Source organism: Centruroides vittatus, unplaced genomic scaffold (genome assembly GCF_030686945.1).
Source record: "Centruroides vittatus isolate TY-2023 unplaced genomic scaffold, ASM3068694v2 contig_480, whole genome shotgun sequence".
NCBI classification, from domain to species: domain Eukaryota; kingdom Metazoa; phylum Arthropoda; class Arachnida; order Scorpiones; family Buthidae; genus Centruroides; species Centruroides vittatus.
The window spans coordinates 484,554-497,357 of NW_027122270.1; the positions used below are offsets into that span (position 1 = coordinate 484,554).

At 32.6% G+C, this 12,804-nt stretch overlaps 1 protein-coding gene across 2 annotated transcripts in view; it reads left to right on the forward strand.

Annotated features, from left to right (window-relative positions):
* Positions 1–2,675: 2,675 nt before the first annotated feature.
* The window catches only part of Brf (Brf RNA polymerase III subunit), a 35,003-nt gene continuing 24,874 nt past the window's right edge, over positions 2,676–12,804 (forward strand). For both annotated transcript variants that reach the window (XM_067273450.1, XM_067273451.1), the window contains exons 1-6: positions 2,676–2,938; positions 5,232–5,453; positions 5,582–5,656; positions 7,195–7,368; positions 10,198–10,229; positions 12,145–12,217. In XM_067273450.1, coding sequence (XP_067129551.1) covers positions 5,270–5,453; positions 5,582–5,656; positions 7,195–7,368; positions 10,198–10,229; positions 12,145–12,217 — 538 coding nt within the window. In that variant the 5' untranslated portion in view covers positions 2,676–2,938; positions 5,232–5,269. The remainder of the gene's footprint in view (positions 2,939–5,231; positions 5,454–5,581; positions 5,657–7,194; positions 7,369–10,197; positions 10,230–12,144; positions 12,218–12,804) is intronic.

A 12,804-nucleotide genomic window follows, 5' to 3' on the forward strand; every position in this document is an offset into this window, starting at 1 on the left:
TACCATCATTAGAACTTTTTTTTTTTTAACTCTTTCCGCCTTGTGGGCACTAAGAGGGCCTCTTTTAGAAAGCCCATTATGGGTTCGGCCAGGCCTACAATGGGGCGACCGGGTGGTGAGGGATGGGGCCCGACATATCCGAACGGACACCCCCGAAAAATTCCTGGGGATTATTCGACCCGTTCGGATTCGATCCCGGGTCCCCCAGAGCGGTAGGCTGCCACCTTGACCGCTCGGCCATTCCGGCCGTCGATTTTGGAGATACTATTAGATTACCACCTATGGAATTTCGGGTCTTTGGAGTATATATCTGAACTCAGGAGACCGAGACGAGTTCAACGATAGCCTACTTTTGGACCGGAAACCAAAAATAAAAAAGTTATATTTTTTCCAGCGATCGCGCGATGATAGGGAGTCGCGTCGCTCTCTCCGCTAAGTCGGCCTCGCTATCGCAATCGGAGTCGCGTCGCTTGCCGTTAAAATTGCCTTTAGTAGACGTTTCCCCCTTTTTTTACTTTGTTCAATAACTACCGTGAATCAATAACTAGTGACGTTTAGCACATGGCTGCCGGCTCCCCTCCGGGAGGTCAGTCGGGAGCACGAACAGTGGAACGGCCGCCATGTTCGCTGCCATGAGTAACATTAACCGAAATGGCGATCGCGCGATGATCGGAAGTCGCGTCGCTCTCTCCGCTCTCGTATCGCGTGTTTAACCCTCCTGGAGATGACCGTAGTCCGACGTCATGGTTTGCAGACTTTACCGCAAGATGGCAGTACTAGCAACTATGGCGCCGTCTTTATGAGAGCATTAAAAAAGTATGATAGCTTAAAAAGTATGATAACTTCTTTATTTTTTTGGTCTCCGGTCCAAAAATAGGGTACCGTTGAACTCGTCTCGGTCCCCTGAGTTCAAATATTTAATCAAAGTCCTGAAATTCCATAGGTGGTAATCTATAGTACACGCTTAAAGGTTAAGAAGGTTTTAAGGTTTTGCTTCTACTTTTGAAAATATTTCACTTACATGAAATACATATAATACAGTAATACAATTCATTAAATACAGTAAATTAAACCAAAATATCGAACATCACCTCCAATGAATATCTAAAGATTTTAATATTGTGTGCTACAAAATTTATCTCCGATTTCGGTGACATTCTTTCAATATAAAGTTGTAAATTTTATATGTAAAACCTGGGAAGCATCGTTAACTATTGAGCCGAACGAAAATAATAATAATAATAATATTAATATTAATAAAGTGAGTGGATAAAACTAATCAACACTGGGTTCGCGGGTTCGGGTTCTGACCAACGGGCTAGTCGCGTTTTCTTCACGTATCTAACATTTAAATAGAAGCCAGTTTCCCTAGAAAGTCCTCCCGGGGGCATCCTATTTGCAGATCGCCCAGGTATTGCCTTGCAATCTATCTAATTCGAAAAAAATAAAAGCAGTCACATAGAAATCAAAGAGAACCGCAAAAGCTATTTATATTCGCGACTGATCTGGTCACAAAGGTTTCGCCCAATAAGATTCCCTGTTCCAGTTTCCATTGCAATAATTTCCCAAATAACTTATTTTGCAAGCAATATATATATATATATTTAAACATGTGGCTAATTCTCACGGGCACAACTAGTATTATATATACCATTATTTTGTACATATACATATTTATACATACAATAGCTCATTAAGTGCGATATAAGATAGTGCTTAAACGATAATAAAATGTGTGATAATTTGACAAGATGTAATATCTCAAGACTTTTAATAATGTTTACACATTTTAAATTATTTATTCAATAGTATATCTTCAAATACAGCATCAGAAAAATATATAAACAACTAAATTAATCTATCTTCTTCATGGAGTAAGTATATGAAGTAAAGCGTTGCAATGGTGTTGATTGTTGTAACCCAGTCGTTCATGAGAGTAGGTCAGATGGCTGAGCGGCTAAGACATCAGTCTACTACTGTACTGGATCCGAGAACAAATCCGGACAGACTGAGACAATTTTTTATGGGGCGGTCCCCGAATCAGAGTTATGTTATGACCTATCCCTTACCATCGGACCGTCCCATTGTAGCCCTGGCAGAACCTACGATTGGCTCGTTAAAAAGGCCTTCTTAGTGCCCATAGGGTAGAAAGAGTGGACGAAAATCATCTATTTGAATTCTCTACATTAAATGTGCGCGTGCAAACGAGCGTTTATTACTGTGCACCGTCATCACCATATTTTTCGCTTTATAAGATCCACCGCTATGCATTGTATTGGACGCATCACATTTTTCATGTCGATTTTTTGGGAAAAAATATTCTTTGCAGTATAAAATGCATTCGGCTTATAGGATACATCTTAATTTTTAGATAGATTTTAGATACAAAAATATGCGTCTTACAGACAAAAAATACTGGTAATTAGAAGGTTTTTATCACTTGTTTATTGCGTGCATCATGTTCGAAGTGCAAAATCAAGAATACAATTGAAGATTTTAACGAAAACGAATAATCTCGATTATCTTAATTTTGTTTCAGTCTATAATTTGTTTTCACTTTATATTTTTCTATACAGTGAAATAAAAATTATTATACTGTATTACGATAACGTGTACGATAAAATACGATAAATAGCTTTTACCCAGCTGGCAACACTGAATTAAATATGGCACGCTGTATTAAATATGGTTGACAGAATGACGGATGTTTCTGCTGTTCTTAGTTAATTAAGAATACGTTGTTGGATATGAACGTCATAAGATAACATAATGCGATATAAACGATATTATGAAACCTTAATTTTTCCTTGATTAGGTCATAATTTAGTATATACAGTATACAATTTTCCCATGCTTTACTAGCCTAGGTGAATTCGAACGTTGAAATACTCTGGATATTTTTAAAATGTTCATCATATTACGAATGCTGTCAGAATAGGTAATTTTTTAATTATGTTATGTATTGATCTTTTATCATTATTATTAATGTTGTATGGATTATAAAGAATTAACATAAAAGAAAAAAAGGCACAGTTAATGTTACTTATGGTTCCAAAATGGCGGTTCGTCTCCGATTCCAGCAAATAGAAGAAAGGAAACAGTGGGGACACAAGTTCTAACCTAACCTAACCTATTCTAATAAATTACCATGGGTGTACTATAGATTACTATCTATGGAATTTCAGGACTTTGATTATATATTGGAACTCGGGACCGAGACGAGTTCAACGGTACCCTATTTTTGGACCGGAGACCAAAAATAAAGAAGTTATCATACTTTTTAAGCTATCATACTTTTTTAATGCTCTCATGAAGACGGCACCATAGTTGCTAGTACTGCCATCTTGCGGTAAAGTCTGCAAACCATGACGTCGGACTACGGTCATCTCCAGGAGGGTTAAACACGCGATACGAGAGCGGAGAGAGCGACGCGACTTCCGATCATCGCGCGATCGCCATTTTGGTTAATGTTACTCATGGCAGTGAACATGGCGGCCGTTTCCACTGTTCGTGCTCTCGACTGACCTCCGGAGGGGAGTCACCGGCAGGCCGCCATGTGCTAAACGTCACTAGTTATTGATTCACGGTAGTTCTTGAACAAAGTAAAAAAAGGGGGGAAACGTCTACTAAAGGCAATTTTAACGGCAAGCGACGCGACTCCCGATCGCGATAGCGAGGCCGACTTAGCGGAGAGAGTGACGCGACTCCCTATCATCGCGTGATTGCTGGAAAAAAGTATGATAACTTTTTTATTTTTGGTTTCCGGTCCAAAAGTAGGTTATCGTTGAACTTGTCTCGGTCTCCTGAGTTCAGATATACACCGAAAGACCCAAAATTCCATAGGTGGTAATCTATAGTATCCCCAAATTATTAGAATAGGTTAGGTTAGAACATGCATCTCACTGTTTCCTTTCTTCTATTTGCTGGAATCGGAGACGAGCCGCCATTTTGGAACCATAGGTAACAGTAACCGTGTCTTTTTTAACCAAAGGCACTTATAAAGTTTAGGGGGTATGGAAGTTTGATCCATAAAATTAATCAAATCTAGACTAATTTCACTCGAATATTTCCAAAACATGTATAATTTGTTGAAATGATCGATATAAAATATGCTATAAACAAGAAATTGTAGAAATACCGAAGACACCTTTGCTTAAGCTCGTTTTCATCGCAGAGTGACACATTAGATGGCAGATGTGTACGAAATGTGTCTTGTGACAGTTGTCGGTGCCATTCGGTCACGTGACTACTCATCTCTGATGTTTTTCCTGATAACTGTCTTGATTTTATGTTACAGGATTATTATCTGAGTGAGTAGTACCAGGAGTCCCCCCCCTTCCATTAGGTGGTTTGTCTCCCACATGTTACTCCTCATTTTCCACCTGTCAATTACTTGTGGGCCTGGCTGAACTGATGATGGGCATAGAAAAAAGGCTTAATGCCCAAAGAGACTTGCAAATGGGGGAAAAGAAATAAATTCATAAATTCTAATAAGTAAATTATGCTAAACCAGACTGAGCAATATTTTAAAAATAATGAAGGTTTCGTACAAATGTTAATCGACAAAATTGTCGCATTTGGGGTTCAGAAAATCCGTGAGTAATTGTTGAGAAACAAATGCATCCACGTGTCACTGGTGCAGATTTTGGGCTGAAGGCATCGTCAGACCATTCTTCTTCGGTCAAGCAATAATAGTTAATGGTGCTCGCTATCGCGACATGATAATTTAGTTTTTTGTGCCTAAATTGCAAGATATGGATGTGGACGACCATGTGGTTTCAACAAGACTGCCACATGCCATATGACCCAAGAAACAATTCAGTTACTACATGAGTCATTTCCTGGTCGTTTTGGTGATCAGAATTGGCCACCCAGATCATGCAATTTAACGCTGTTGGACTTTTTTCTTTGGGGTTTTTTGAAGTCTAAGGTTTATGCCAACAAACCCATAACTACCCACGCCTTGAAGGAGGAAATTGAGTGCTGTATCAACGAAATTTGGCCACATTTATGCAAAATGGTCATGGAAAATTTCAACAAAAGAGTGCATATGTTCCAGCAAAGCCATGGAGGCCATTTACCCGATATGCTATTCCATACATAACCCTATACTGTATACTTTATGAATCAATAAAAAATTTACAATTTTTAATTATAAAGCTGTGTTTTCTATCAAAATTACTTCTTGCATGAATTTTGGGACACCCTTTATATGTATTTTTTAATTTCAGATCAAAATTGTGTATTTAACTTTTGGAAAAATATCAATATGTCTACTAGAAATTGTCAGCATTGTGGTTGTAATGAAATAGATACTGATCCAGGAAGAGGCGATGCAGTTTGTACACAATGTGGATCGGTACTTGAAGATAATATTATTATATCTGAAATACAGTTTGAAGAAAATAGTCACGGAGGAGCCAGGGCAATAGGACAACATGTTACTTCAGAAGGTTTGTAAAAGATGATATAAAATTTTTATATTTTATTCTATGTGAAATTGTACATTATATTAAAAAAAGTGGACATTAACAAAAATAAATAATACAATAAAAAATAATGAAAAAACATATCATTACAGGTCAAACACCCGGATTGAGCAGAGGTTATCCTTATGGCACAGGAAAAGAATCTCAAATGATTACGTTGCAAAATGGTTTGTTTGATTATATTCTGAAATGTGCATTTTTATTTTAAACTAGGCTAATGATCAATGTTTTTGGCTAGATTTAGCCAAAAATATCGATCTTTTGTAGATACAATTAATTAATACTGAGAATTTGATATAATTTTTTTAAATGATGAAAAGTGTACCAAATTCAGATAATCAGATATTTCACAAATACTACTTTATTGAAAAAAAATAAAGTTTTCAGATACTGAGATCCATTTTCAGGAGACATTTACACAAAAATCTGGATAGTGGATCAACTATCAAAAAGACTTAAATTCAAAAATTTGAAATTTGTTCTTTTGCATATTTTTCCACCCTTAATCTTTGAAATGAATTTTTTGAAGTAAATAAACAAAGTAAAATTTTTTAACTTGAATAATGGAAAACTTCATAATTTACAAAAAAAAAAAAAAAAAAAATTAATTTGTAACAGTCATTTGACATTCTGTTGACCAGGAATGTTCTTTATAAACAGAGAGTTACTGGAGTTTTTGGTTTTCCACACTTTCTTCTATAAAGGAATATTGTACTGGTTTTAGATGTCACGAATTTAAGTGGGTGACTGGACGGTCAGTGGGTTATTCGTCAGGGGTTCAATTAGCTAATTCGTTGAAAATCCACGAGGGATATACAGCAACAAAACAGCAAAGAATATACATAATTATATAACCAGATGAGAAACTTGCAAGTGCATCTCCTTGTTGACGTGACATTGGGTCACTGATTTTGATCAAACTCGGTGAGGATATAGTGCATCCTCAATGACTGACATGTGCCAAGCAGTAATGCACACTACTCAAAATTAAAGTTAAAAATTGCACAATCACTTAAAACTTTTAGAATATCTATTATTTACAGAGTTGCTGGTGGCTTAATGTGAGGGTGCACCAGTTTAATAATTGTGAGGTTGGTGTTTCAAATCTTGCTGGAAATATAATTTTTTTTTTATAAAACTATCATTTTTGCTGTATTCTTGGTATTTTTTAATTTATTATGTTGTCAGATAGAAAAACGGATTTATTTTTAGAAAACTACAAATAATACAAACTCTTAAGAGGTTTGTATTATTACTTGTTTTAAAAACATCATAAACCACACTGCTGAGAAATAAATATTTTTTAAAATTAACATGAAATTTGTCACTTCTAGGAGATTAGTATTCAATGAAGTACTTTTAATGCAAAAATGGAAAGTAAAGTTTTACAAATGTATAAATGTGATTTCAGGATTTGGACAAAAACTCAACTGTTTTCTTAATGACTCATAAAATTTCTTAATGAGATTTAGGTCTCTTGTCGTCCTGACCTCCTCAATTCAAAAGTAGAAAGAATAAATAACTGAATAATACTGATTAGTAATTGTCTAAGTATAAAATATTTGATATAATTTCAAACAAGCTAAATTATAAATAGCTTAATATTTAACATTATTATGTATATCTATTTTTCATTGGTTAATTATGTAGAGATTTTTTCAAATTTTAATTAAGTATTTACTATGATTTTTCATTTTGAGTTTAGCCAGGAGAAGAATTACCCAGTTATCTGAGCAACTTCGACTAAATCAACAATGCATAGATCTTGCTTATAATATTTACAAAATGGTGTTAGCTAGACGATTGACGAGAGGACGAAAAAATTCTCATGTTATTGCTGCATGTATTTATATTGCATGCAGAAATGAAAGAACTCCTCGTATCCTTCTGTTGTTCTAGTATAGCCTTATTTTATAAATATATTTATTAAGAAAGTAAACTATAAGTGTAAAAAATGAAATTAGTTAAATTTGAAAGAACCAATTAATTTGAAATTTGATTAATTACAAAAGAATCATTTGAATGTTAACTTATATATTATAATTAGTATCAAATGTTACAAATCATTGATTGTATGAAGGAGAAAGTAATAGAATTGGAAATTTTAGAGAGGTTAAATAATGCTTTGGATATGATCTTAAATGATGATCATCTCATTTATTATCATAAAGAATATTAGTGAAAAGTAATTCAGTACAGGTACTCCTCACTTTACGACCTATCTGCTTAACAACCACTCGCACTTACGACCGATCGAGTTTCGATCTGCAATTTGGGGAATCCCCTTTCTCAGCTTGAGTGTCAGTCAGTGGCGGATGGTAACATGTGCACTAAGTGTACTATAATAGGCTAATAGCATACTATAATAGTCTTTTTATGAATAAATTTGAAGTTTATTACATAATTTGTATAGTTTTACAACAATCCTATATTCCCGACGCAAGCTCCTCGCTTATCGACCAATTCGCTTAACGACGTAGTTGTCGGAACGGAACTCGGTCGTAAAGTGAGGAGTACCTGTATTTTTAATTGAATTAATTTCTGCAAACAAGAAAGCTTTTTTAAATTAGAATTGAAAATTAAACTCTTCTGGCTCGTCTTCTACAATATGAAAGTGTGAAAAGCTGGGGGTTAGAGAGTAAAGCTCTGAACTCTTTTATCTGCGTCGGGTTGGTAAAACCCGCTCAATTGTCACTGGATGGTTTGTTTACAGCTGGAGGTGGGGAAATTGTAAAATTTTCTTTCTGTCAGGACTGACACCAGTTAAGATAAATTTGTGTTTTAACTCACAATTATACTCATCTAAAGAGGATGTTCAATATCTAGGGGGCATAATCAAGCGGCGAGGCTGTAGGTAAGTCGATAGGGTGTCTTTATGCACAGGGAGTCCACACAAGGCTCATTTAGCAAATAAAACAATTTAATGAGCTAAAGCAAGGAGTACATGGAAGCTACAGCACTAAGCCTATATACAAATTATACTATTTGTCTTTGTTTTATAGTACATCTAATATCAACTATTGCAAGTACAGTAGAGCATCGTTTATCCGAAAACCAGTCAACCGAACGCTTTCCAGTCGGACTGTGTCGTGCTGAATCGAACGTTTTTGATACTAGATTAATTTCTAAAGTATAATTTTTTGTTTTTATATTTTTCAATATATTTATTTTGTTTGTACAAAATAAAGAAATAATTTTTAACAATACAATAGCCTCGATTATTATTATAAAAATTTTTGTTAGGCTTAAAATTGACAAAAATTCAACACGAAGCGACATGCACCGGAGAAAAATTCAACATCGGATAGGTTAATATATTTTTTCGTACATAATCGGTTATCCGAAAAAGTCAGTTATCTGAACAACCCCAGTCCTCAATTGATTCGGATAAACGAGGCTCTACTGTACATATACCGAAATGAGAGAGAGAGGTTTACAAATCAAACTAAAATACCTCAGGATGTTGATCTGGAGTTTCTTGATCCAGTTTCATTGGACATTGGCGAAGCACTCCAGGATTGGCAGTCAGTAGAGTTGGCGATTGTTAGGGAGATCTTCCTAGGAGGCAAATATTCAGGGGAGACTGTCTGGAAGTCATCCTAGCCACAGAGCTAAGATACTCTTTAGGGACTGATTGTTCCGAAGATCAGGTGCTCAGCTGTTTTATCTCTGTCAAGTGTGGTCAGGTGACTTATTGTTTTGGATTGACGACACCTTCGAATGCATCATTGACGGGCTGGCTAGGGCGGTGGGAATCTGACCTGTTAGATTCATGCCATGAAATTGTTTAACTTTCAAAACTGAGAGGGGTAAGGGACTTGTTGTGTCTAAGACCTCCCTTTAACATGAGTTTTAGTCGATTGTTTACTGTTAAAATACTGTTTTTCTGTTTTCTACTTTTGTGGGAAATGGATGGGAATAAAGAAGAGTTTCTTATAACTTAGCTTTCTGCTAAAATTTATGGAAAAGCAACTCCTAGATCCTCACAAAAGACTATTATTATATACAGTACATGAAATAGAAGTGCAACAGAATGAAACAGGAATGTTTATCTTTTAATTTTATCCAGCAATCAACTAATTTGTCTAAAACATGCTGGAAGGATATAATCCAAGCAATTAATGACAAATATTAGACAGAAGATACTAGTTATATAAAAAGAATTGGTTTGATGACTTGCTGTTTTAATGGTGACTAAGACTATTTGTTTTCAAATTTAAATTTACTGTATTTTTTGTCTTATTTTGTACTTAAAATTTATCTGGAAATTAGGTGTATCCTGTGATTAGGTGCAAATGTATCTTATGTTGTGAAGCGCATTTTTCTCCCGAGAAATCAAGATGAAAAATGTGATGCATTCAATACAATGGTTATTGGATTAATCGTGTAAGGTGAAAAATATGGTTAACAAATTTGATAATTCATAAATAGTTGAGTAAATCATTTTTATATATACAGGCAAATGAAAAAAACTGCGATTCACTTAATGCATTGATTTATGGTGGTGATTTGGTACGTAAACTGCTGTATTAGTGAGATATGTCTAACTCCAAGAAGAGAAGTCTCAAATTCAATAAAACTTTATTGAGAAATTTCAATTAAATAAAAGCTTGTTATATGATGATCATATTGTACTGTATTTTAAATAATTATGATGATCTTTTTAATAAAAAATATAATTTATTTATTTTTCTTAATTTTTTTACATATATGCTATTGGATTTAAGTGATGTTTTACAGGTGAGAAAATATTTGTATAGTTTTATGAATAAATTTATCATCAATAATAATAATAATCTTTTTCATATAATAATATCCATGAAATATTTTGAGTTAATTATGTTAAAAATGTATATTGTGAATGCATATTTAATTGAAATATGTTTTAATTATAAGGTAAGAATCATTTGTCTGTAATCTGTAGATTATTTATTTCATTAAGATTACTTGTATTAATAAATAAGATAAGTTGGTTGATTTTTTTTTTAACTTGTAGTATTTGAGATCAAAATATAGAAAGCAAGCTAAATTCTATCTTTTAGCAGGGTTGTTTTCATTAAAAAAGTTTTTAACACAGATAAGAGAAAATAGTTTTACAAGTATTATTATAGATTATTATAATCTTCTCACAGTAAATGCAATTGTCTGTGGCAGACTGTAAAATGCACGAATATTGTATCTATGTAAACGATGTCAGAATTTATCTTGCTAATGTAAAAAAATTTATTCAAATTAAAATACTTGTAACATTCTACATATCTTTCACATTTGCTCAATTAATGCTTCTGTTTAAAAAAAAAATTAGTTTGTCTTCATTTATAAAATTGCATTTTATAATGAAATTACAGTAGAAATTACCACTACACCTCATTAAAATAATAATAACTAGAGTACTAATAAAATGAAAAGAAATCTCTTGTGTTGACATATAATAATAATTAATTTTTTTACCCTTTATCTTTAATATGTTCAAATGATTCAGATTCATAAGTCTAGAATTTTAATTTTAGGAATAGTCTCTGAGAAAATTATTTCATATTTACATGAAATTGATGATTGTCGTCATTTCAAGAATATTTCTGACCTAAATCAAAGAGAATGTATTCTGTACGACTATCTATTTTTAACAGAAATTAAAATTATATAATTTAGTAATGTATCTGTCTGTTTTTTCATAAGTTTTTATATAGCCAAACCCATTTAATATCGCATCTGTCAAAACATGCAAAAGGTGTACAATAGAAGAGCATCAGATTTGATGAAAAGGCTTTAAGTGCACCAGTCTTGAAGGCCTATTATGTATGTCTTACATTTGCCACATTAAATTTAAATATATAAAAAAATAGTTAACATTATTATGAAGTACAAAATTATTCAAAATTAATCATAAAAATCAAAAAAATTACTTACGTTTTGATTAGTCTGATGTGGCCGTCAAATAGTGAAAGTTTTTTCAATTTTGACTCAGTTTTTAACAACTTTCGATTCAGTTAAAACATCACTGCCAAATTTATCATAATGTCTTTCCTCAACATTTTTGCCAACTTGTTCATTTTAGTGTTTTAATCGAGATCAACATGCTCATGTTTAGATATTAGTTTTTTTTATTGTAATGAGAATTACACAGTACAGTTAATCTTTAGTGTATTCTAAGAATGATAAGTACTGATAAGACTGTATCCTCATTTGGTCATTGTAATCAGTGTTGCTAACTCTGAAACTGGAAAATGTTATGATACTTTCAAAAACCACATTTTGGATAAGAAAACCACTAAAAAATACTTGTTTAAAAGTTATAAATTGTTAATATTAAAAAATATATCAATAAACTGTACTGATAACACTTTGCTGACCTGTTTATGGCTGTTAACTATGATATTAAACAGAATATTTAAATCCACCATGTACACAAATACCTTGATGTTAACTGAATTTTGTTAATAGGCAGAATGACATTAATCAGAGAAAAATCTATTATTTATTTTTGGGGGTTGGCTGGGAATAAAAATGTGTGATGATAACCAGTGTGACATTAATTGAGTTTGACTGTATATGCTGAAACTATTAGTTAATGTGAAATCATTCAGTAAGAGAAATATTTAGAAGAAAATAACTAACAGTTTAGTATTGAAAATGTTCTTTTTGTTTCTTTTAGGTAAATGTTTATGAGCTTGGAAAAACATATTTAAAGTTTGTCAGTGTCCTATGCCTTAAATTTCCTGAATTAGGTAATTGAAGAATACTTTATTTAAAAGTATACATATATGTATATAGAATATACAAAGTTTAGGTAATTTATAAATATTTGATTATTGTAAAAAATACTTAAATTCAATTATTATTATTATTTATTATTATTTAATCACTGCAATACTTAAAATATATTTTTTATGTTAATCATTTAGTCTGTTTTGATTTCATAATGTTCAGATCATTATTCAGTTTATCCATAATAGTTTATAATAGATTTTGAATATTTAAGGTTTTACTAGAATTATTTAAAAATTTCTTCACTAAGAATTAAAAGCAAATATTAGAATTTAATATCATTATCAATGTTTTTAACTTTAATCAGAGTTCTTTGTCAGAACAGATGTAAAATCCTTCTTTAGTGTTCTACCTTATTAGTCTTTGTATTTATGAATTTTTTAATGAAAATAGTTATTTAGGAAAGATGTATAAGGAGTGATCATTTAATTTGCAGAATAATACTAAATTTTTCTTATTGTTATCATCTGAAGATTTGTCTTGCTCAAAATACTCTCTATATTTCTCTTGATCTATAAGCAACTTTGCCATTGCCATATTCATGTAT